A 25498-nucleotide genomic window follows, 5' to 3' on the forward strand; every position below is an offset into this window, starting at 1 on the left:
ATCTATTATATGATGCAATTACAATCTCAAGCAGTTTCAAGCACTCAACCCTCTGATCTTCCAGCACCCATAAAAAAAAAAAAAAAAAAACTGAATTCAGTTATCAGTGTGTTGGCCAGCTTGGTCAGCTTTGCTTTGGTGCCAACACCACCTGAAGTGGCAGACGCTGGGCTTCTCCAACTCTAGCTGATTATTTCAGCTGGTCATCCATTTGTGCATAATTCAAATGTGTAGAAATTACTTTTAGCTTGAAAACATGCAGCAATTTTAGTAAACTATTTTGACTCCTCGGCTTGCTTGCTGGATAGATGTCATGCACTCTCTAGGAGTGCAAAACATTTAAAAAAAAAAAAAAAAAAAAAAAAAAAGGTACAACAACCGACTCAGGTTTCTGACTCAAGTACCTCTGGTTGGGAATCACTACAACAGAACATAAAGGGTTTATAAAACAATAGTCATCCACACACACACACACACAATTCTTGAGTGAAAAAGCTCCAAGCTCTGGATTGAATCCTAAACCTGTACAGCTGCACTGTGAGGTTTGGCAGCTATTACATTGTTTGCATATCAGCATAATGGATCATGACAGACCCAACCTGCTCAGGACGCCACAGGTGCTTTTCTGTGCACATCAGCTCTGATTATTGGAACAGTTGGACCATCTGATGACGCTACTCAAACTTCACGCAAAAGAACAGGGGTTCAGGCGACGCCTACCGAGAAGAGCGACGCAAAAATATCCATTTTAAAATGAGGTGATAGAAGAACCCCGTTTTAAGTTTGTATTTCTCAGGACTTAGGATCACAATGTGAACACACAGACCGAGCAAAGGGAAGATTGTATGAGGTCGGCAGCTGTGGGCTGCAGCGCACAATATCACAACTGCAAACACGGATAAGCTGTCTATTAATACTGCACAGTGGTCACCAGTCAGAGAGTAAAGTTTCAAAAGGCAGGATGACTCAGCTCAGATAGGAACATGACACATCATCCAGTGGATTAAACGAGGCCTGTGGTGCGTGTGCACACGCCACCCACAGCTTAAAGTCCAGAGTTGAGCCCTTTGACCTGTGATCCGACTATTAAAACTTCTGTTTAGAATGTTTCTTGTCTGCATCCACTGACTCAGAACTTTTAATACTCAAGGCCGGGTCAGCACATACAGAGCTTATCAAGTCCGAAGCTGATTTGGCTTTGGCTTTACGGACGTCACCGGGACCGGTGCAGCATGTGTGCGCTTCACACCCAAACTAGATTCAACAGGAGAAGGCGTCGATGTCCTTTTATAGATGAATGTGGAAATGAGTAGAAATTCAAATGTAGACTTTTTGCATATCGCTTTGTGGATGTGGGTTTCCAGGGAAAAAGCCTCTAGCACACAGGCAGCAGTGGCTTTTGCAATGAAAAGTCTGCCACCTACTAAACCGTGAGCTCAAAAGACAAGTGAAGAAAAACACAAAAACTTGACACTTTGGGCTAAACTGAGCGACGACTGATCTCTGGGAAACGTAGTGCAGATGCCACAATGACTGCTTGGCACCAGACAGAGACAAAAATGGCACTGAAAGCAGGATTTACATGCTTATTTTACAGAAGTGCCTGGAGACACATTGTATATGAACAAGTTCTGTATATTTAAATAGAATAAAGACTGTAGGCCAACAGATAAAGACTCATTCTGAAACTCAAAGGGCTGCAAAGCCTCCAATTCTCTGCCAGTGAAGCAGCTCTACAGTCTGTTCTTGTTCTGTTTTCATCTTGCTGGTAAGATATCCACACTTCAACTTTTTCATTTAACATGTTTGGTTTTCCTTTTGCACAGCGCAACTTCAAACTGCGAATACATGGCCTATCTTTGCATCTGAGGGCCAGAATTCTGAGTACTCGCAGCTTCTAACAAGTAAAGCTGCAGCTGAGTAGTTCTGTTAAAGATAAACTTGTGCGTCAGCTGACTTCCCAGAAACTGTTGCTTTTTTTAAAATCAAGGGGCGGGCTGTTGCTATGAGGAAGTGAAGAGGCCCACAACCAATGCTCTGTCTGTCTGAAAAGGCCGTTCCTCAAAGCTCAAGTTCCAAAACTGCATTCGGCTGGTCTGTGTGGAAAGCTTCTGTATGAAGAAAACTTGAAACATGATGAAAGGGATTTTTTTTTCATCTCTCATTCTGAAACTAATCTGAGCAATTTGTACAGTTTTTAGAATTTCTCAAATGTGTGTCAAGACCAGTGGTCCACATCCCCAGTGTGCACGGAGCTGCTTTTCTGATTCAGGTTTCTGACTCAGAGGAACACTAGATTACCTGAGCAAGGCTGAATATAAGCCTCGCCCTGCATCACGGTGTCCTCTGGGGTGGGCAGGGACCCAAGATGAACACATTCGATACTCTCCAGTATCTGAATGTTTAGTATGCGCGTGGACAATAGCTTCAAAGCCACTCCTTAAACTATCCCACGACAGGAATGTGTTCACCTGCTGAAGGGCTTCTACGAGCTCTCCCAGTGCAGAGGCTGCACAAATCCATCTGAGGAACTCCCTCAGCCACACTTGAGATTTACACTCAGAAGGAAAAAAAAAAAAAAAAACATGAAAAACTGTGGAATAAACTAGAAAACAGCCTAGTGAGCTCTGTAGTTTTCTTGAATGAGCACCGTTTCTGACAGCTTCCCCATCAAGTTTCTTTGGCTGAGAAAGACAAGTGACCATCTTTATGGGAAATGTGCTGTTATTTGCTTAAAAGCACACAAAGACCCAGCCTCGTGATGAGTTCCCTTCCAATAATGTACATCCCTATTAAGTTATCATGTTTGGTTACCCAAATCGCTTTAGTTTACTTTGTCACAGCTAATGTTTCTGTGTGTTAAATTTCAACTATGGCATACAGATAGACATTGGATTAGAGTAACAACATTACAGCTTAAATACTAATAGTGATAAGAGAGAAAATAATGTATGCACACAGATCTAAATAATGTATTGCTCTAACAAGCCACAGTTAGCAACATCAAGGTTGTTCAAAGACTCGGTGCGCTCTGCATATTCAGCCCCAAGACACTGCAGTGCTGCCTGTTTTCTGCAACCCCCAAACCACTTGTGTATGGTGCAAGCTGCTCTATGAAATTGCCTCAGCCTCAATTCCCCGTTGTGTAGCAGCCTACTCTTCACAGTGAACTGTGCAGAGGTAACCAGCGCGGTGGCTAACATCATTAGCTGCAGGAGAGGACATGGGGAGGTCTGCTGTGGATCATCTCCATGGAGAGGGCCCTACGCCATTTCCTCCTAAGACCTCAATGAGTGTTCTGTTTGTCCTGTAACCAGAGACAACGGGAGGATCTGAACAAACAAGGGCGCAGGCACACATCGCCAAGGATTCCCCTGCTTCTGGTTTGATGTGGTCTACACCAAGGTTTAGGGTTTAACATGACAATATGGCAAAATATTAATGCAAACAGCAGCAGCGCTTAAGTTCTAGTCTAACCTTCGTGACTACAACCATACCACGGGTGCAAGTAGGTGAGAGAGAAACTGGCTGCAGTTTTGTATCACAGCACCGAGGCTGCAAAACAAGGAGGCACATTATGAGCAGCACAAGTACCCAGTCACATATCAAGCCACATATTAGATTAAATGATTACAAGTGGATTAGAAGAAGTCAACCCAGGAAATAGACAGTGTTATGCAATGAGGATGTTGTGAACTGTTTACCCCAGTTTCACAATCTCGCTGGTGCATTCGGCTGCTGTGCACCAGCTCTGTGCAGATATCAACACACTACCACTGCAGCGTGCAAACCTGCGGATGCAGCTGAGTGCTCGGAGTGATGGAGGCGCTGTCAGTCTCAAATTTCTAGGAAACAGCAGGTCTTGCCCTTTCTTGGGTTGTGGTGTGAATAAAAAAAAAAAAAATCAAGAGCGGAGGCGTGAAAATTAGTTCAAAGCGAGGCGATTCATTTCAACACAACAGAAGCAGGAAGAGTGTGGATACAACCCATCTTCTGCTTTTGCAAAATTACGTTAACAGAGAGACCATATCAAAACAGGTCAAACCATGTGAATTATATAGATTTTTTTTATTTCAACCTATACAGATGTTAGCTTACAGCTGGATCCCCGCTATCAACCAGTCTGCTCTCTCTCTCAGAGAGGAACTGTTCTTGTGCATGATGTCCAGCAGACTGGTCGCTCAAAAGTCCTGCATGTGGTTTTCGTCTCCCAGCACAGATCCAACATTTTCATAACAGGGAAGTAGACCTACACTCATGCAAATAGACCCCCCCTCCTCCACCCACATGGCTGAAGTGTCCATACAAAAGGAGTCCAGGGATCATGAATGGGTTCAATGGAAATGGGCTTCATGACTGCATGACATGGGGGAAAAAAATGAAGCTTTCCCTCCCTGCTTTGGCCTGGGGCTGGTTCTCCTTTACCACAAGGGGATCGTTATATTATTATGAACAACAAACAATCAAGCAAAAATCAGGTCAACTGACTGCCCAAAACCAGTTTAATTTGCATAGGAACACATTTACACTAGAAAAATAAATCTTTCAAAATTAAATAAAACCTTGTTGTTTAAAGGTTGACTGTAAAGACAGCAAAGAGGCCCTTTACATCAACAGCAAATATTTCACTTATTCAGTTGGGGGTGGAAGGGCGCCCAAGAGAGAGATGTCCTTTGTGCCAAATCCAAACTGGAGGATGTTAATAGTAAGTCTCTGAGTGTCCAAGAAATTCACCTGATCAACAGGGCCAGTGTTGCCCCGATGCCAGCAAATCCAGCAAAGGCCATGAGTGTGTTCCTCACCGTGGACTCTGGGTCTGCAACTCGAAAGAACTCAACAAAGCCATCCTGGGAAGAGAGAAAAAAATAAAAATAAAAACACCATTCAAATGAGATCTAAAGCAAGACGTGTGTTCACTGGACGTGTAAGGCTTTCTTACACAATGACAGCAGTTATGCAACCAGTGGAATTTTCCCCCCCTCCTACATCCTGTGATTCAACCAGCAGTCATAACTCACCCAGGAGTTGTTTTTGACCAGCCAGTCCCGCTGGGCAGACAGCAGGTACGTGGAGATCTCCTGTCCCACCAGATCCACACAGTTCTCCCTGCCCCGCTCCTTCAGGTACTGAGACACCACTGCCCCGAAGGCCACCAGGCTGGCAATACGACCCCAGTTGGTGGTTCCGTCTGCGAAGAGGCTCTTTGCTACCGCGCTGACAAACCTCGTGTCGTCCCCTCTCTCGTCCAGTGACAGTTTGTTGATCATACCTTCAAATAACAAAAATAAATAAATAAATAAAAAGTCATGGTTAGATCCTTCCTGTACATTAGAAAACAGCATTTCTGAGGTCATTCACTCTTCCTACACCCTCTGTCCATTGAAGTTAATTAGAAATGTATGACTGCTGACTGAGCCTAACTGAAGTATAGCTTCCTTGTAGTTCTTGTGAGAGTAAAATGGCCCCCACAGCACTTCCAAACAGCTCAGCCTGTAACAGCAGGTAAAGCCTATGCTAGCCTCTTCACTACCTACCATTGTATGCGTATCTGTGTTTCTCCAAAACGTCCTGCACAACTCTTTTCATTGTCGAGAGTTCTTTGCTTTCATTCCATTGCGATTTAGAAAGTCCCGTAGAGTCCCTCAGGAAGCGGCTAATGAGTTGCCTCGTATCGCTCTCCAAGACTAAGTCCCCTGCTGGACAACTGGAGACGTCGAGCTCACTGTCCGACTGCATCTCCGGGGTGCACGGCAGCGAGCTGTCCGCGATGGCGTCGTCGTCCTCCCGAAGGCTTTTTGTCGCATACCCGTTAGTGGAGTTCACTCCCAGGTTCTTGGGCCGTTTGGGGGCATCGATGGGACCGACGTTCCCGTTTTGAGTGTCTATTGAAGAGCCCACCGCAAATTGCGGGGACGAATCTCCCGTGCCGTAGTGCATGGATCCCTCCACGACTCCATTTTGAGGAAGGATATAGCTCATGACTCCGGTCGTTAAGTTGAACGCAGCCCGTTTCGTCGGAATGATATTCATTTGGATTGTTAGCCCGGAAATCAAGCTCACGCTGGCTTGAGTACGTAAAAGAAGAGTAAAAGAGTTGAAGCTAGTCTGTGAGAAACAAAAAGCTAGCCTTGCCCTAACGCGCACTACTACATGGCGACGCTCCGCTAAAAAACGGAAGTGAAGCGATGACAGGCAGGTCTGGGTTTTTAAGTGGACGATGAACGTCACATGTTACGTAAATACGCACGTACGTCATGAAAACAGTCACTTCCTCAAAAAAAACGTAATTTTGAATTGGTTTGCTTTTTGTTTGTTTAGGTTTGTTTCCAACTAATGAACTAATGTGACAAGAGCTCGGCGGAGGGTCGTGATGGGTGGGAGGCTGGAAAAAAAAAACAAAAACAGGAGGGTCGCACACTGTGGCTGATTTGTGGGTTATTAGTGAATTTCCCCGCTGTGGGACAAATACAGGAACGTCTTATTTGTGTTTTTCTTCCATTGCATCAACAATAAAGATATGTAGAACCACTACTCCGAACGTTCACAAGAATATTATTAAAAATGACAAATATATAGAATTTATCACTGACCTGTACATTAGTACAGATAACCTTCATTTTACGATGATGTACTGACACATTTCCTCAACTTTAATTCCAACGGGGTTTCTGTCGTCCCAGTCTTATACATTTAGAGCCGTGGTTCTTTCTTACACATGTAAACGTTTCTATGTTTTGTTTCAAGAAAACCAACTTCCTGTCCTCAGAGGGTGGCCTGTCAGAAATAAATGACTGTGCTTCCCCCTAGTGGCCAAAGGCCTCTTGCAGAAGATTCAACCTTTTACACTTGAGCTTTGGAGTCCATGTGTGCAGGCCTGAGCATGTAGCTACCAACAAATACATCACTGGTAGAAGTAACCAGAGCAGAGACCGTGCAGAAATGAAAATCAATTAGGAAATCTTATTAATGTAAAAGTTTATTTCAAATACTGACAAAAATCCTCTCACCTACTCCCACACAACTGAAACATTCCAAGTACTCCTGTACTGTCTTAAAATCATTCCTGTGTTCTCCAGTCATCCTCTTTATCGTGTAAACCCTTTTTTCCTTGGAAGCGAGGGTGCCTCTGATTTCCCTGCAGTTATCTTGGGCCAGGATGAAATATACTAGTTATGCAATAAGAGAACACATGAAAAAAAAGAAACATTTACTTGCAAAACAACAAGAAACAGATAAGGTAAAAGCAGCACAAAAGTACTTCAGAGCACACAGCCTGTCATTTCTTTATACATTCTGGCACGTGTTTATCATAGCTGAACGAGAGACACCCTGTGTGTTGGGTTTCAAACATACCCTGCTATTTCCTCTCGCTAAACTGCTCCGTGCAAAGCCAAACATCAAGTAGCATTCGAGAACTCCTGTCCGCTGCTGTTTCATTGAACATGTTTGTAGCTTATTCACCCATTTATTTTAGCTTTCTTTACTTCTTCCAGCAGGAAACTGCAGGCCTTTAAAGACAATATGATGCTGAATGGTCAGTTCATGTCAGTCAAAGTGACAATAAACGTTGCAGACTTTTCTTTTAAGCTCTGGCTGGACCAAACGTTGGATCAAATTCAACAATGCACCATTACAATTTTGTGGTAGAATTTACATTGAGGTTTACCACAGTGTCAACTGAATGGACTTTGCCACAGGAGCTAGAGGACTCTGACACAGAGATACTTGGGGAGAAGAGAGCTGGACTGGTAGAATCGAGGACAGGTGTTCTTTACAGGGTATCATCTCTTAGATTTGTCTTTGAATCAGCAGCATTTACACATATTTTCATATGATACAGATTCACATAGCCTCTGCAATTCAATAAGATAGAGCAGAAGTAGTGTTTGACTGAAAGGAGAGAGGAACCATTGAATCAGAAAATAGCTCAGGCTATGAAAGAGTGAAAAGCAGGTGGGAAACAACACAAAAATCCCTTCCTGACGAAGACTATTTACAATGGCTGGAACAGAGAAAAGCAGTGCATTCATACAACACCACAACAAGCACATACGTACAGGTCAGTTCTCTTTCGCCCACTGCAAATTTGACACGTTTTGAAGTCTCAGTGAAAAACAAGTGAGGTTGAGATTGTGATGGTGCATGCACCCTATCACCTAGCCTACATGGTGGAGTGTGCGTTTGTGAGGGTTCCCTGAAGCAGTATTATACAAGGAGGCTGATTCTCAGTGAGCGCCGGCATCCAGTTCAGATTCTTGAAGGTGTGGACGGCACGCATTCAAAGTCTGCAAGGTTGTTTATGGTGTTGTTCACCTCTTTCAGAGGTCGAACCACATCAACAGGTGGAACTAGAGCGCAGAGCATAGGCTCACACTTTGCCCCCTCACCGTGTGTTATAAAATCTCTCTCTGCTTTGCCAAGTGTTGGAGTGAGTGTACCCTGCAGGCATGCAGTGTCCCACTTTAAGCCCGCAATGACGATCTTGGGAGCTGGACTGACACCTGTGGTTATCAAGTTGCCTGCTGTTTACCCTCTGACACCCCTGAGATCAAAGATCAGTCTGTGTAGCGTGTCAGTTTGGAGAGGAAAAACGTTCTACGGGGCACTGGGAGTAGAAGTAGGTCTATACTCCAGCTAAGATTTTAGGGAAGTGAAGAAGTAGTACTCCGTTACTACAGTTAGTGTATCACAATGTGAATTGGCAAAGAAGGCAAGATGTCAAGAGAACCTCTACGTCTGACTGTGATCTAGATTCTGAGAGTGTTAAAACATCAAGAAAGAAATCTCCCACAAAAAAAACTATTTTAGCTTAAACAATTAGCTACAACAAGATTCATTCTTTTGTTCGGTCCCAAATGACTGAAAACAATGTGCCATTGTGGGACGCAACTGTGAAGGCTACGACTGTGGTTACTTTTGCCTCGTCAATGGGACTTTAAGTGATCGGATGTAGGAGTCGTGTTAAAATCCATGTTTACACGTGACACTGAACGCTAACTTTAAGCGGTGTGTCTACAAGATGACAGGAAGGTTAGGTACCTGGATGGTGGTCACATCACTGTCATTTCAACACACCGTGAGCCAAGTCATCGCTTCATAACATGAGCTGGATGAGTCGATGCGAAGAGTCGCTTTGGAAAGACAAGGGTACCCACAGTCTCTGGGCCTGATAGCTCAGTGTAAAATTTGGCTCAGCTGGTGAAGCATAGAATTTAAGCCAGAAATCCCAGGATGTAATCCCAAGTGAGTCGATTTAGCACTACCATTTATCTCAGGCATGTTAGCTGGTCTGGTCCTCAAAGCGCTAAGCTTACCATGAATTACGTGCTTGTTTGAGAATTAATTACAGAAGCATATACTCTATGCAAGGTGCTTCGATCCCCCCACAAATCTTTTAGACTCATAGTAAACACACGTCTTGATGCAAATCAACAGCAACCAAACTAAGCCCGAACTCAGAGATTGGCAGGGTTCCCAGCCATTAAAAATAATACAAGGATATACTCAGCTGGCTCTTGCCCTGGGCCCCTCACTGGAGCTTGTGTACATGGATTGTCAGGACAGCAAACAGGAAAGGAGGGAAGGAAATGTGACTGCGGACGTTTTTAGGGCTCGTGTGTTTGTTTGGATACTTTCTATCACAAAGCAGATGCCCCACTCCCGTTAAAAAAACATGTTCAATTTCTGTTTTGTTACATGTTACAATCATGCAGCATATTTATAGAGAACAGGAGCGAAGGGAGTCAAGAATTAAAGCAACATGAGCAGAGGGAGGGAATAAAAACAGCGTTTCAAATCCTTTTGGCTGAGCTGCGGCAGATGATCTCGGGTTTTGTTCAATGAAAAGTGACCGAGGGATGAGCTGAAAGGAAGCCTCCGTTCGCTTCCCCAGTTTCCCAATATTGTGTCAGTGAGTGATAAAGAACTCTTAAGCTAGGCAGCTGCCCGCACAGATTTGGTATGCAAGTATTCACATGTATCTTCCAACCCCTCCCGCCGAAGCCAGCCACCAGCACAGATAGGGAACATAAAGATCAGAGAGCGCACTGCGATCATGGTTCCTAACTCCCTTACACACATTATTTTGGTGTCATTTAGGATGCAAAAAAGAACAGAGCATACTATACAGACTACAAAGTGCATTAACTCACCCCATCCAACCCCTGCCCGATGACACACACCTACTGTGATGCATCTTGGAACACCGAAAACCAAGACATAAGGGAGGCGGTAGAGCAGAGTGCGCAGAGGGGGCAGAGCTGTGCATGGTGGGAAGGCAGAGAAGGCCGTGACCTCACAGGCCACTGAGCCTCCATCCCTCCCACCCCGCCCCACCCACATACAAGCAAATGGAGTTTTAACTTATACAACTCTGCCCGACATGTTAAAGCCAGTGGTGCCTGGGGATGAAAAGGGAAGAGAGGGGAGGGGGTGGACATATTGGGGACACGGGTGAGGAGGAGGAGGGCGTTTGCCGGGAACCCCAGGGGGGTAAGGGTGCTTCTTGGATGGTGGAGGCTAGCCGGCTAGTTTGCTGGTCACCAAGGAGGACTTCCTCTGGGGCAGGTCCTGCGGCGTGGGAATGTGGTCGCCTGTCACCAGGTTCTTGTCGGGCCCCGCCACGGGGAGCTGCTTGTTCTTCATCTTGGCCTTGGCCATGTTGTAGTCGCCCGAGTCAAAGTACTTTTGCTGTGTGGAAAAAAACAGACAGGAAGTGCTCACAGCAGCTTACTGATTCAATCAGACAGAAATGTGTCACAACAATACTCACATGCCCATATGTACCCTCAAAGAGTTAGCAGTCCCTGATACTGTTCCTCCTGTCCCTACTGACCCTATGGAGGAGCCCTCCTCATGCACTCTCAATGTAAGACGGAGGACAAAATCCACAGTCTATGTGGATGTGGATATGAGGCATCAGGAGTTTGAGCTAGGCCTGGTGCGTGCTTTTCATACTGGACTTGTTAGTCTGAGGCTTGTGGTGCCCGCAAACCAATCGCCTTCTCCCAAAACACACCGTCATTCAGATCTTATTCAATAAGACTCTTATTAAATTTGGATTAATGTGTCTTTTATACTCACGTACGTATTAAAAACAGGCTGTACAACATGTATGTTTCTCTTTTTTCAGTGTCTTTTTTCCTTGTAAAGCCTTCTGTAATCTCTGGGTTAATAAATTCTACATAAATAGACTTAATTATTATTAGAAAAAATGAGAAGAACAGGGAAGCCGGGAGAAAATGAGACAAATACTGTAGCATCTTACAGCCACTTGAAACGTTTTAACAAAGCATTGTCACATGCAGTTTTTCCTGTTCTCTTCTTCCACTGTGGACTCGTACAAGAATGCACAAAAGTAGTCCAAGTAAGTTGTTATGTTTCAAAGTTGTTTACATCTCTATATTATGAAAGTCCCCGGAGTGTATTTTTTATATTTTGATCTCGGAAGATGAATTTTGTTCCCCATCTCTTAATTTGGAATCTTATTAGGAGGGAATCTTTTCACAGCTAGTGACAAAAGATGACAGGATTCAAGTAGTTCTCTTTTTAATGGAAAGATCAAGGTAAGTGTTGGATTGAGCATTGTCAAACGTAAAAATACTAAAGAATAAGGGAAAACTCCACTCTCAGATTCTCTGACTCTTTGATATCCTCACTCTGATGATGTCCATTCTGGGAGTTATCTTATGATTAAGCACTGCAATTTACTTTTTAGCTTTCCCCTCAGCCTGCCTCAGCTACTCCTACTCCAGTCAGTGATTTCCCAGAATGATTTTCACCCATCTCCAGAGGTCGAAGTTCTCTGTAACATACACAGGACGTGTAGGTGGAGAAGGCAACAGTTTTTCCAGATGAGAGAGGAGAGACAATGATGCCTTTGTGTTCTCTGCCCTCCTGTTCTAATTACAAATACAAATAATCCATCAAACAAGCTGTTGTATTTCAAATGCCACCAATGTGGCTGCATTGCCTTCTGGTGTACTGAGGTTCAGTCGTTGGAGAAATTATTTCTCTCTCTGCTTCAATGGGTTCAGCCCCAGAGGACTGCTGAATGGACTGAAAAATGGCAGTTCTAGATAGAAACCCCTACTGTTTGGTTGTGAGGGACACATAATGTTCACCAGTCATGTTTTAGATGACAGAGGCAAAACATCTTAATGTAACGTGACAATTTATAGGAAAATTAAGTGCAGGATATGTTGCAAGTAGCAGCTTTTCCAAAGTTTTTCATGTTGATTTTTCAGCGTCATTGATGCGATCAAGGATCTTTAGAATTCACAGAACATGCAGCAAGTTATGTATGAAGGAGCAGAGATTCAGGCGGTTGCTGACAGACACATGCCTGCTATGGGGATCAAATCTCACTTTTTTTAAATGAGACACAGTCCTGTCTCCTCACTGTTCTCCTCTCTGACAATGTCAGCAGAGGTTGGTCACTTACCCCTTTCTGTAGTCTCTTCATCAGGAAGTCCGAGCCGCCTGGCTTCTGGCCCAGGCCGGGGTACTTGGCCTTCAGCTTGGCCTCCTCTGCCTTCACCGGGTTTGCATTCTTCTCCTGGGAGTCCTGTGGAGGCAGGGATAAACTGACATAAACACTCCTCTTTTGCAAAAAAAACATGGCCTGGTCAAAATGTCAGCCGATACATCTTCAGGAAAATTTAAGCAGGACTGGAACAGCTGCTTGTGTGACAGGCGCTCATTTATGGTCACCCTACAATTCCAAAAATGCTGCAGCTTCTACAAAAACAGCTGAATTCCTGCACTTAAGACTACTGAAGTAAACATGGCCGCTTCACTCTTCAAAAACACTAAAACTGCTCTTGAAAATCTCCGCTGTGGATAGGGCTAAAAACTAGTGACGATGACTAATGGGAAGTGAAGATACTTTATGATAGCATGAGTCACAGTATGAAAGTTCTTCTGCTACAGTCTCTAATTCCACCATCATGCCTGAGATCTAAAAAATGGTCTAAATGATTGTAAACTTATGTTGATAACAAACAACTAAAGGCCGCTTTGGGATTCATGTTTAGAGGGACTTTGTACAAAGAGCCTCATGCATGCATCTGCTAAAGCTAAAGCTCTATACAAGTTCAGCAAATCCTCTTATGGTAAACAAATATTATAAAGCAATTAAATATTCCAAACTGGAATAAGCACAAGTTGTGATACAATTAAAGGCAAATGTAAATGATAAGAAAACATTTTCAGGTGATGTAGACATAACAAACCTATTTTCTTCTTCTTGTAGGGGTCACGCTCTGGCTGCCATAAATAACAACGTTTACTGTCACAATTCCATTTTGTCTTCACGTGACTTCCCTGGTTGTGTGTGTTTTTTAAAGAAAAAAAAATCTAGAAATTGATGTCAAGAGACAATAAACTGGCTCTCACAACACCTGCAAAGGGTTACAGAAACCTGAAGTGGAAATGTGTGCAGACAGTATTTGTGCTGCTGGCACTGACTAACACAAGCCAAACTGCTCAGATACATTCAAGTCCCTGGCAGCTAGATTCTGAAGCAGGTAATTTGGGCCAACAGGACACACCTTGTTTGTGTGCACAGTGTGGATCAAGTGTTTTTACAGCATGTTAAACTATCTGAGGAAAACAGTAAGTGTAAAGTGCACACAGGATTAATGCGGATGAACTCCAAATGCCATTTAAGCACTCCCTGCACATAAACCTGGAGCAGCATAGTGTAGACCTACTTCCACTGTGCAGACATGATAGTGCACTCAGCCTGCAAAGCTTGCTGGGGCAGGGATAAAATGTGACTCAGGACACAGAAGCCGATGAACAGATTCCCTCAGGAGGAGGGGAGACGTATGGCACCAAGTGTGCTGATTCAATTGGGTCCATGACGAGAAATTTATGAGCTACTATATTCGGCGCCAATGCAGGGCGACGCATTCGTGCAACCACTAGTTTCTAACTTTTATATGCAGAACTCTTAAAATCCCCAGCGTCAAAGTTTCAGTTAACATTTCCAACACATTACCTCAACATATAGATGTATCTGCTTCATTAAAGTTGTATCACACTTAAGTGGGTGAGGTCATTCACTCAGACTGTTAAATCTAATTAAAGAATCTCAAAAATGTAATGCATAAGTCTTCTTGATACATTTGTATCTTCACAAACTTTTTGCAACAAGTTAAATGGCTTTAAGCAGCGCTATGCTTTTAGTTCAGTGGGTTTTAGTGTCCTTTATATTACAGAGCTGATTTAAGTGTGACTACAGTGACTACATGAGTAATGTGGTGTAAGCCCCACCTACCACTATATAATGCCTTCAGGTATTTTAGCACACATCCAAGCTTAATCATAAAAACCAACTGGTTTGTCAACAGAAGTGTCAACTTGAAACTTCTAACCTGCAGTGAAGCCAAACAGGTGCATGTAAGGGCTTGGCACGATGTCAATATTTGAATCTGCCTTTGAATCGCTGTGTATTCCACCATGAGGACAATCCTACACTCTGACATGCATTTTGTACAAATAATAGATTGTTGATATATAATATCAAACATCAGCAAACGTCAGCAGCAGAAACCACCAACAGAAAGCTGGAAACAACACATCACTCCTGATACATAGTCTGACCCAGACTGATGTCAGCAAATCTTAGATAAAGCATTGATCCGAGTATTGAACTATGTGCACATCGCCACTGTTATTGTGGCACCGTGTGGAAATGCGGAAGCGTTGTCACACTGCAGTTGTTGTCACTGTCAGGAGGAGACCATCAGCAATCTCAAGCCATGTGCGAGTCAGGACGACGACTTCTGTTGGATTCTCTCGGTGCATGGGAGTGCAATCGCAAAGTTATGTCTGTATTTGAAGACTGTCGGCTCTCCGTGGCATGTTGTTAGCCCCTCCAGAACAGACCAATGAGGCCCGAGCTGCCGTAGAGTGTCCAGCCAATGACACAAGTCAAGGGACAAAACAAAGTGACACACAAGCAAGGTGCTCTGTAAGGTGAGACAGCTGCGATAAACCCCTTCTTAAGCAAAAAGAACAGCTTATCATTACCCTGCGTGTGTTCCAGGAGTCCTCCCTGCCATGGTGCAGCGCTGAGCATACACACTTCACTTGTGCTAGCTGGTGTTAGCCACTTCAAGCTAGCATGCTCGGTGGTTAGCCAACAACATCCACAGAGCAGTCAGGAACCCACCTGTTTTTCGTCCTCGTAGTCGACCTGAGTGTCCGAGTCCACGTTTTCTGACGACATGGTGTGAGTGTGATAGACAAACAAGTGTCCCGTTTGCCAGACAACTCAAAGAGATGGATATGCGAGGTACCGTTTGATGTACCTGTACTGGATCTAATCCTCCGTTTCTGGACAAGACTGCTCCCCAACAAAAATGGCGTAACGAGATGTGACATCACCACTGGATGGGAGGGGTCTACGTGTGATTGACATATACAGTAACGAATAGGCGAGCAGTGAATGTTGACATAGAGCCAATGGGATGTCTTTAACGGCCCTATTCTGTGTGATTGACACCACGTCGGCCAATGATTTTACAAAATGAAGACTGGGGGCGATGCGGGGGCCGCACTGCATAACACAAAGCACCTGATCAACACACACGATATACAGTTTTATTTGTGCAATATGCTTTTTGTTTAATTCATTCCTTTTTATATCCATATATGAAAAACCAGTTCAACAAGAGGATCGTTGTCATCACCATTAAATTGTGTTTTGTTATACACCTAGAACAAGCAACCTGCTTTGTGATTGGCTACTTGTTGATTGCGTTGCTGCCCGTCAATCAAACAATCAGCGGGAACGGTTGATTTATTAACACGTTAGCTTAGCTTGTTTCAAGAACTTTGAAAAACTGATTGAATTATCTTGTTTTGGTGGAATATTCTTTTGTTGTTACCATGTAAGTACAGGCTCATTATCAACAGGCTAGGCCAGCAACAGCACAGAAGCTTAAGCTGTTTAATGTATCAGGATAATTAGCTAAAGTTAGCTAACACGTCAGCTCACTGGTTGTAGTTGTAATGACAGTGGTATCTTGCTGGTCCTTCTCATTATTTCTCTGTTCTTTTCAGCTTTTCGTGCTGTCCCACCACAGCCATGGCATGTGTACAACAAGTGAGAACTTCACAGGTAAAATGACTGAGCTGACTTACATGAACTACTGTAGGTTTACTGGAGGTCACAGTTAGCGATAGCTGGTTAGTGTTAGCTACAAGCAGAACACAGAGTTAGAACTTACAGCTTTAGACTATCTATGCAGTGTTTTCTCACTGTTTGAAACAATAACTTTAGTTACTGAAAGCAAAATGAGTACATTCAGTCATGTGCTACAATTTTGAGGCACTTGTACTCCAGATTAGTTCTCATGGTATTTCCATTAATCTACACTCTACTGTCCCGCATTAGGTTGAGTGTTTGTGTTAATTACTTTGCAGATTCAGATTTTAGATACAAAACACATCATCATAAGCTACAGTGGGTTGGTGGTGAAAGGAAGACTTGTCTGGTATGTTCTGGTTGCATCTTTACATAAGATGGGTTTCCTAACATCAGGACTGGCTCTTTTAATTTTTAATTGTTTGCTCAAATAGCCTACAATTTTCATCCGTCCATCCATCCACTGGCCATGCCGCTTATCCTTAAGGGTCGCGGGGAGGCTGGAACTAATCCCAGCTGACTTTGGGCGAGAGGCAGGGTACACCCTGGACTAGCCGCCAGCCAGTCACAGGGCCAACACATACAGACAGACAACTATTCACGCTCACATTCACACCTATGAGCACTTTAGACTCTCAAACGAACCTAACCTGCACGTCTTTGACTGTGGGAGCGAGCCGGAGCACCCGAAGAAAAGAACATGCAAACTCCACACAGAAAGGCCCCAGGTTAAAACTGCTAATTACCAGCAGTTTCAGACAGGGAACCCTCTTGCTGTGAGGCAGTTGTGCCAACCACCATGCTGCCCTCTGCTACTGTCATCTACATCTAATCGTCAAAAAATTCCGTCATTAATATTTTGCTAAAATGTTGTATTTCTCTTAAATTGGCAGATTTTCACTGAAATCTGTTTTTTATGTTATAAAATACTGTATGTTTTCGGCTCATTCATTCAAATGTAGCTGTTTGCTCATTAGTGTCTGTGTTTACTGTGAGGAGTAAGCTGTACTCGGTATCAGGTTAATTTGTTTTGCTCCTACAGGATACTCAGCTGTTGCCTAATCAGGTTCTGTCAGAGCAGCAGTCCTTGGTTGTTATAAAGAAGCTTCTGGCCATTGCAGTGTCTGGCATCACATACCTGCGGGGCCTTTTCCCAGAGAAAGCCTACGGGAATAAATATGTTGAAGGTTCGATTACACATAGAAACTTATATATCTGCAAATATCAAGGTTTATTTGTCATTTGGAAATGTTTCAAGGAAGATTCTAACCTCCTCTTTTTTTCTCCCCGCAGATCAGAAAGTGATGATTCTTCGAGAGGAGCGCAGCTGTCCTGGCGCCAGTCAGATAGTTCAATGGTTAGTTACAACATAGCCACTCTCATTAATCAGGGTCACAAGTAAAACAGCATTTTGGGTGTCCTGTTCTCTTAACACACAAGCTGTACGTTCATGTTTTGACCACTTGTTAGTTTTCTTCAAAGGGAGGGGCAGACAGGAGATTTATTTTTTAAATCTTTGGTGGTATGACTTGTGGAATGTTCTTATGAAAGTTCCCTAGTGCTCCATCAACTAACACAAAAATAGCTTTTTTCCTTCTACTCAGATATGACTAATACTAATTAACTAACTAACACTAGGTTTAAAAGGTTTGCATCTATATCCCTATTTTATTCCCCTGAGTTTTACACCCCTAACCACAGTCTACCATATCATAACAGCCATAGTGATAATTACATGTTCATTGATAATTAGATATATAGAAAAAAAACTTGTTTTAACTCTCACAGGATGCAGGGATGCTTTGAGGCCATTCAGAAGAAGTATGTAAGTCATATTGTATCTTTTCCACCAGTCAGAAGATTTGTTTTGTACCTCTGATTGAGTCATTATGAATTAGACCACATAAACGAACATAAGAAGGTTGTTCCTTACATTTTTACGGTGTCTCATAATATCATTTGTAGTCTAAATGACTGTTGTACTTGTTTTTTACTTATTCTTTCCCCGCCAGCTGCGGACAGTTATCATGTCTGTGAGTATTTGTTTTAAACTGTCGTATGTGTTTTTTGAACATTGAATTGTGATACATGTGGGGTGAGCAATCTACCGATCTAAGAATATAAACCTACCTATGCTCACTTGTTGAGAATACCTTTTGCTGATGTTGTGTAGCATCTAGTTCTCTCCCAAAATATTCATATTGCTCATGTTTTGTCCATTTGGCCCCTTTTTAGATCTACACTGACCCAGAGAACCCCCAGGTAATGTGCAGGTTGTCTTCTTGCTATAGTTGATGTTTAGTTATGTTCAGCTACTGTACAGATGACTAGCTGTTAACGTGATTATTGGTTATTTCATGTGCAGCACCTGTCTTGTCTTTCAGAAAGTAACTGAGTTTTACCAGTTTAGGATCCAGTACACTGCAAAAGGAGCGCAGATGGACTTTGAAAGGTAAGATCTTTCACAAGACAACAAATAAACCTCATACCAATGCAGGACACAAACAAAAGGCAAACATAAGCATGAATCATCCATAAGTTGGCTTTACACGCACATACCAGGAAGTTTATCTAATTGTGACTCAACTTGGAAACTTGTAGCTTAGCTGCTATAACTATAGTTTGAAATAAGTAATGTTTCAAAAGATAATTTGCCATAAATCCTGTATCCTGGCAGCACTGAAAAAGTTTAATATTTAATTCAGCAAGCTGGACTCGCAGCAACACTTAAACATCACAGTACTTTCAGTCTCTCCCGCCATCAACCTCCACCTTAGCACCTCTGTAGTGAGACAGCTTTTCCTCGTCCAGCATCACACTGGCTGGTTCACCTCATCGTGCCAAAAACCTTAATATGCTGAACTGGACCAGTTACGGTAGTGGTTATCTGGCCAAGTGACCGACAGAGCAGTTACATTTAAGCAGCACTGAGCTGATGGTTTGTGTTCATTTCTCATCCCGTTTCCTTTTTTCATCAGCAACAACAACAACAAGGTGTCGATGTCTTGCGGCAACACTAAGAAGGCCAGCATCCTGCTGGTGAGGAAGCTCTACACTCTGATGCAGAACCTGGGTCCACTGCCAGACAATGTCTGCCTCAACATGAAGTTGGCTTACTATGACAATGGTAACACACACAAACACAACATAGTTATGAAGGAATTATGAATCTAGTGCATCATTTATCAGATGCATCATCAATTAAAGTGTTGTACATGTCTAATATTCCAACAACTAGATTTATTTGTTTTATGTTGTCATGAGTACATGAACTGTCTCACTCTCCAAGCTTTGATAGTAGCTTTTATATTAAACATTTCTCAGTCTCACTGCTTCTTTCTCCGTCTCCCTCTGTTGTCGTCTGTTTTCCAGTCACTCCTCAGGACTACCAACCACCAGGTTTCAAGGAGGCTGACGGGGACACCATGGAGTTCGAACGGGAGCCGGTGAAACTGAACATGGGCGAGGTGGCCACTCCCTTCCACACTCTGAAGCTGGACATGGCCACAGAGCGACAGAGACTGGAGCAGGTGAATGAAAGGAAGCATGAGACAGACGGACAGAAATAAAAGCCTGTATATGTGAAACTCTATCTAAACCTTTTCTATGTGCTTTAATCAATACGTAGAGCGTATTTAAGTCCTTGTTTTCTTTTGTCTTTAGTGGACACAGTTTCGACCTTTGTCTCTGAAACAACAATGTTGACTGCAGTCAGCACTTTCTGTGAGCGTTAATTGACAGCTGTGCTTGTTGCTAAACTACTGCAGGTGGAGGAGAGTGTTCATGTGACCGAGAAGTGGGTTCTTAAGATGGAGGAGGAGGACGTCCTGTCGAAGGTTGTTTACACTCAGCAGGGCAAAATGATCACCAAAGTCATATAGTCATGAAGGGGCTTAAACACACAAATGTTGTAAATGCAGCTGAGGCTACATGTCAGACATACAAGTCAGTGTGTGTGTGTGTGTGTGTGTGTGTGTGTTTTAATATTTAGAGTCATGTGGTCGAACAGGAGAAGAAGCCTGACAACGAGGACACTGACTTGGACAACACTGGTAAATCCTCTCCCAGTTCTCCTCGGCTGTGTACATAATAACTTTTGCAGGGGTCACTTTGGCCTATAATTTCTCCAGAATAACTGCAGGAGGTTAAAAACAAGCTTTTCAGTTTGGAACATCCAGTTCCTAAACACGACTAGAGTGAAGTGTATAAGTTATCATCAGGTCCTTAAAAAAGAATTTTAACATATGTTGTTAGGAATATTGTGAAAGTGTTGATTTTATATTATTTTACTGAGACATTCTGCACGACGATGTTAGAACGTGGCAGTTCTCCTTCAGGTTAAACTCACAGAGATCCTCCTAATGCAGAAAGAATCACTGAGATCACTGGAGCAGACTGGTGAAACTTTATGAGCAGCACCACCTTCTTTCTTTATGAACTATAGAGATCCAGATGAGCCGCTATGAGAAGATCGAGAGCTGTGAGGAAGCTTCAGAGGTAGGTGCAACATTAATTCCACTGATCCCAACAATCTGTGAGCATTAAACAACACATTAAACCAGGGGTGTCCAAACTTTTTTCCCTGAGGGCCACACACAGACAAACATCCAAAGGGCTGGGCCACTCACTAGAAGTGAGCTATGCTGCTAACTTTAATCCACTAGAGGTGATGTGTATCGCCTCAGCTCTAGTGGATTAAAGTTGGCAAATTCAATCAAATGTAGGTAAATTCTGCTTGATAACTGAATATGATTCAGCCCTTCCATTAGTGGGCTTTCATTTATTAGTTGTGGTACAAGCTGGTCTTTGCCCTGTAGGCTCTTGTTCAGGTGATCAGTGAGATCCACTAAACATGTCAACCAGAGAGGATCACTGAGCTCATGAAGAGGTCCTTCTCTCTTCAAAGCTGGTCCATTTCTGATCTCAGGGAATAAAACCGCTGCAGCACAGAGCCACGACTCAGCCAGAGCACATGGGAATGGTAGAGCAGCCCCCCAGCACCAGCATCACCGTCAGAGAGGGAAGCTTGAAATAGTCTGTGCTAGAGCCCTGGTGCTCGAATCAACAGCCTTACCTCCACTTTCTTGCTCCTCGGCGGACACCGTAGATTCCTTTGTGCTGGCCTGTCCCAGCTGGAGCTCCATCCGTCGTACCTCCACACAGCTCGTCCCATTTAAGTCCCATCATGCCAACTGCACCTGGCACAGCTTCAAAAACATCCTCACCCATCGTGGTGCTCTTTAGACTGCTAACATCAAGCAGCTCCTCCATAATGCTAAAGTGATCTTCATTAGTTATCAGCTGAGCTCTCATCGCACACCGCGTCTCAAACTTTCTACACTCACATGCTCTCTTACGTTTCCTTAATTCGGCCATTTTGGGTCACCTGTAGCACATTTCTTCTTCTATTACTCATTTTATAGAGAAGCTGCCTCGTTTAAGACAGTTACTCCACCTAGTGGTGAGACTAAGAAGTACAACACAGTCCAGCGCAGGTTCCATGTGTGGGCCGTATTACAATACATTTTTAGAATTTCCTGCGGGCCAATGAAAATTGGACCACGGGCCGCAGTTGGCCCGCGGGCCATAGTTTGGACACCCCTGCATTAAACCATTTCACACTTCTGCTGCAGAGGGCAAGAGTTATAGATTAAGATACACTAATACTTTCATTTTTATTTGTCATTGTTCTCTGTCAAGTGGAAATCTATGTTGACGAATTTAAAATAATAAAGCAAAAGAAAAACATTTCCTAATCAACAGCAAGTAAATGTGCAGCCTAACAGATGAGAAAAGAGGAATAATGCTTTTGTTAAGAGGTGGAAGGACATATTGCAGCAGGGTATGCTGAGGATGCATCACTCGTTTGTTGCATTCTTAGTTTTTTCCTAACAACTGACAGGAGCAGAGACACAATTGCAATGCAAAGAAAATCTTTTCAAAGCTGTTTCACTTATTTAAAGTGTCAGTGTTTCATTGAGAAACAGGTTTAGGGTTTCTTAGCAGTCTGAAAACTGCTTTGTGCATACACCGAGGAGAGCGCACTGAATGGCCAGTGGCGTTTACGGTCCATCTGTCCTCTCTCAGATGGACGCGCTGGTGAAGAGGACCTCAGACATGGAGGTGGGCCTGAAGAGGACCAGGAGTGGACGGATCATCAAGTCCACAACGGTTAGTGCGCCTCTCAAAACTCAACAGCCACCAATTCTCCCCTCACACGGTCACAGCTAGACGACCTCTTCAAGCTGAAAGCATCTTCTCTCTCCGGTCTCTCTGCTTTGTTAATGAAACAGTCAGGAGAATATTTCTCTGTAGGACTGAGCACCAGTTAGACTGATCGTACCCATGACGCTCCTCTGGGTTTGCAGTATTTTGACCTATAAGTAAGAAGAGTGTTTTATTATCGGGGTCAGTCAGAATTCCTATCTAGAGTTTTCTCTATTAAGAAGGAGCTCTGTCTGGTCATTGTAAATCACTTGGCACGTTTAGATGCATTGGATGCCTACAACCTGGCTGTTGTGTTTAAACAGCACAGTGGTCAGTTAGAGCAGATGGAATAGTGAATATCATTCTTCAGAAATACTGTCCACTTGGTTCAGGAATGTGCCATTTGTTGGAAAAGAAGTTTAAGAAAGGAAATATTTATTTAATATGAAAACGCTGGTTAAAAATATGTTGAAAATTAGAAATCAACACGGAAATTAAAAATAAAGGAGCCCATTAGTACAGCAGATTGTTCTCTGGTGACAGCTGTGTGTGTGTGTGTGTGTGTGTGTGTGTGTGGACAGGAGACAAACCTGACTGTGAACAACAAGAACCCGACACCCATGAAGGACAAAACGGTGAGAAGCTCATCCTTACAGCATCTATCAACTCTGATCCGATCCTTGCCTAATATGAACAATAATAATAATAAAATGCTTCACATAGAATCTAGAAATAACAAAGCACTGCTCACTCCGCGTGTCATGGAAGAGTACGATCAGCTCATCAAACAAGTTGGCTTCAGCTGACAAAAAGACACCAGCATTTTTAAATGAGGGTGATAAAACAAATGTGCAGGAGGGCTGCTCGTTTCAGCTGGCCATACCTTCTGATGTCTTCAGGTTTCTCAGTACGACATCCCAGACAGCCAGGAAACGCCGTCCACCTCCGCGCCCAAGAAGAAACGCAAATTCAGCGAACCCAAAGAGCGCTTCTGACCGTCCACCCCACTGCTAACACCGCCGCTTTGACTCACACGGGTGTTTTTTTAAATTTCAGTTTTGATGACAACCAGTTGCGTAACTGTTTTTAAAGGGGAGTCCACTCCTTTTAGTGTTCATCGTGGGTTGTGATACAACTGTATGTTTTCCCTTCAGTTTATCGGAATGCACTGCAAAAAATGGGGACAATTTACATATTTACAAATGAAAATGCTGGACTTTGTGTTCTGTTCGTTTTACTGCTACCATTCTGAGCCACTTGTTTACAGAGCACCTTTTTCATACTGGAATAAAACACAAAAATGCTTCCAATGTGGTGCTGCAGTGTATGACACGTCATGTTTTTTATCAGCCAGATAGATAGATAGATAGATAGATAGATAGATAGATAGATAGATAGATAGGACACCTGTGCTTGTGTCTTGAAAAAAGGAAATGCAGTCGTCCTTCACAGTTTCAGATTCGTGGCAGTAAAAAACCTCCCGCTCTGCCTCTGGGAACAGAAGTTCAACTTTGCCTGCCTCCTGAAAAATAAACCTCCATCTTGAATAGACCCAGAAATGCCACCATTTGCATGTGAGGTGCCTTAAATGAAGCTGTTAAGTGAAAGTGGATTATATCTGTACACAGTGACCTTTGGGCCCAGATAAGGGCCCATCAGCAGCCTCCCGCCCGGCAAGCTGTGTGTTTTTAATCTCCTATTGTTTTTCCCAGAGAGAGGGACATTTGCTGATAGACTGCCTTAACCCACTGCGGATCAATACTGCAGGAAGCCTTTGTGATGCATATCCAAGCAGCCCCCACCTCTCGGTGTCTGCAGCAGGCCAGAGGGGGGAGAGAGAAAGAGACTCCATCAAATCAGCCCTCACTTCCTAACACGAGCATTGTCTTGACCACCACATTTATTTCATTGTCTCGGTGTATTTTATGGGTACTTCTGATAACAGAGAAGTGCAAAGCAGAATGGGCCACGGTGGACAATACCCACACAGCAACGCATCGACACGCTTTATGAGCTGTGAAATGAATCTGGGTTACCTAACCTCACAGCATTTCTCAACACTTTTTATTATTTTGATGGCAGGGCGTTCTCAGAGTATTGATGAGTGGTGGAAGCACGGTACCTTTGCAGGTGTAGTCATGTATTGCCAATATGCAGCATCTCTGCTATAGAACATTGCAACGACACTGTATCACAGAAATGAACTCTACTGCTATATACTACTAATAAATTGTGCCCAAAAGGCAAACTGTATCCAGTGGCATGGAAAGGAAAAATATATGGAAACTGGAATTTACACATATTGAGAATTAGTCTCCTCTGTAACCCTTGGAGATGAGACGCTTAGAGGCACAAAGACTTGAATATCACCCATCCATCCTCTATTCATCACAGTCATAAAAACAACACAAAAACATGTTTTAAGGGTCGGCCAGTGTTCCTGTCAAACATGCTCCAAATATCCAACGATGGAAGGAGGAAAGGAATCTAAATTGCAATTTTATTTCGCCTCCACCCTCAATCCTTCACTCGGAACCTGGGACTCCGCATCATGTCTGTACACACACGTCTCCCAGAAATGAATTCTGAAATTAAATTCAGGGACACACGTCCGGCGGCCAGTGTTAACAGATCAATCAGCTGACCAAACAGCAGGAGGGGCCTGCTGGACGCTTCTGAAGACCAATCAGAAATGTGGGTTCAGCCTGGCGACGTTGATAGCTTCGGTCCAGGGCCGCTGAGGTACGGTCAAGGCAAGACGCACTGACAGACTGATGGACAGACAGCCGCAGTCCATCCCAGGGCTCCACATAGATTAAAGCCAGCTTCTGTGAGCCTATAGTCGCCATGCAGTGATTGTGCCTGCAGGGCCTATAGGCCCCAAGGGGGGGCTGGGCTTTACACTAGGAGGGGGAGGAGCGAGGGATGGAGTGGACATCCAGCCCAGGGACCCTGACCCCTTTGACCTTGCCAGAAGGGCAGCAAATGTTTCCGTGCTGATTAGCGCTTCCCCAGCAGAGTACCCTGCTCACTGTTAACCCTTTGGAATCAGGCAGTGGGCGGAGGTGATGGAGGAAATCCACAAAGTATGTCATTCAAATATTTTCTGGGAAAACTGCAGTCGTAATTAAGATA

The 25498-nt window shown here is 43.6% G+C and overlaps 3 protein-coding genes across 3 annotated transcripts; 1 reads left to right on the forward strand and 2 right to left on the reverse strand.

Moving 5' to 3' along the window:
* Nucleotides 1–4049: 4049 nt before the first annotated feature.
* Nucleotides 4050–6160, reverse strand: mcl1b (MCL1 apoptosis regulator, BCL2 family member b). The gene is made up of 3 exons (XM_070835568.1): nucleotides 5535–6160; nucleotides 5019–5269; nucleotides 4050–4847 (listed from the first exon to the last, which is right to left on the reverse strand). Exons 1-3 carry the CDS (start codon nucleotides 6028–6030, stop codon nucleotides 4731–4733), a joined length of 864 nt encoding a protein of 287 aa, XP_070691669.1. The 5' UTR covers nucleotides 6031–6160; the 3' UTR covers nucleotides 4050–4730.
* Nucleotides 6161–6960: 800 nt separating this feature from the next.
* ensab (endosulfine alpha b) lies at nucleotides 6961–15364 on the reverse strand. The gene is made up of 3 exons (XM_070835128.1): nucleotides 15179–15364; nucleotides 12443–12565; nucleotides 6961–10689 (listed from the first exon to the last, which is right to left on the reverse strand). Exons 1-3 carry the CDS (start codon nucleotides 15233–15235, stop codon nucleotides 10519–10521), a joined length of 351 nt encoding a protein of 116 aa, XP_070691229.1. The 5' UTR covers nucleotides 15236–15364; the 3' UTR covers nucleotides 6961–10518.
* A 732-nt stretch (nucleotides 15365–16096) lies between these two features.
* On the forward strand, nucleotides 16097–23590 carry hormad1 (HORMA domain containing 1). The gene is made up of 15 exons (XM_070834913.1): nucleotides 16097–16114; nucleotides 17199–17343; nucleotides 17450–17513; nucleotides 17945–17981; nucleotides 18169–18189; nucleotides 18392–18418; nucleotides 18541–18608; nucleotides 19135–19283; nucleotides 19529–19686; nucleotides 19924–19992; nucleotides 20148–20208; nucleotides 20601–20653; nucleotides 22244–22327; nucleotides 22945–22998; nucleotides 23263–23590. Exons 1-15 carry the CDS (start codon nucleotides 16097–16099, stop codon nucleotides 23356–23358), a joined length of 1104 nt encoding a protein of 367 aa, XP_070691014.1. The 3' UTR covers nucleotides 23359–23590.
* Nucleotides 23591–25498: the final 1908 nt, after the last annotated feature.

Source organism: Pempheris klunzingeri, chromosome 8 (genome assembly GCF_042242105.1).
Source record: "Pempheris klunzingeri isolate RE-2024b chromosome 8, fPemKlu1.hap1, whole genome shotgun sequence".
NCBI lineage: Eukaryota > Metazoa > Chordata > Actinopteri > Acropomatiformes > Pempheridae > Pempheris > Pempheris klunzingeri.

Excerpts from the sequence above, each read along its gene's own strand:
- mcl1b (XM_070835568.1), bottom strand. The coding sequence starts at position 6,030 with ATGAATATCATTCCGACGAAACGGGCTGCGTTCAACTTAACGACCGGA. Across the intron at positions 5,270-5,534 it reads ACACAGATACGCATACAATG|GTATGATCAACAAACTGTCA; the intron begins GTAGGTAGTGAA and ends TGTTATTTGAAG. Across the intron at positions 4,848-5,018 it reads TGGTCAAAAACAACTCCTGG|GATGGCTTTGTTGAGTTCTT; the intron begins GTGAGTTATGAC and ends CTCTCTTCCCAG.
- ensab (XM_070835128.1), bottom strand. The coding sequence starts at position 15,235 with ATGTCGTCAGAAAACGTGGACTCGGACACTCAGGTCGACTACGAGGAC. Across the intron at positions 12,566-15,178 it reads ACTACGAGGACGAAAAACAG|GACTCCCAGGAGAAGAATGC; the intron begins GTGGGTTCCTGA and ends CTGCCTCCACAG. Across the intron at positions 10,690-12,442 it reads TGAAGAGACTACAGAAAGGG|CAAAAGTACTTTGACTCGGG; the intron begins GTAAGTGACCAA and ends TTTTCCACACAG.
- hormad1 (XM_070834913.1), top strand. Across the intron at positions 18,419-18,540 it reads CTGACCCAGAGAACCCCCAG|AAAGTAACTGAGTTTTACCA; the intron begins GTAATGTGCAGG and ends CTTGTCTTTCAG. Across the intron at positions 20,209-20,600 it reads CACTGACTTGGACAACACTG|AGATCCAGATGAGCCGCTAT; the intron begins GTAAATCCTCTC and ends TATGAACTATAG.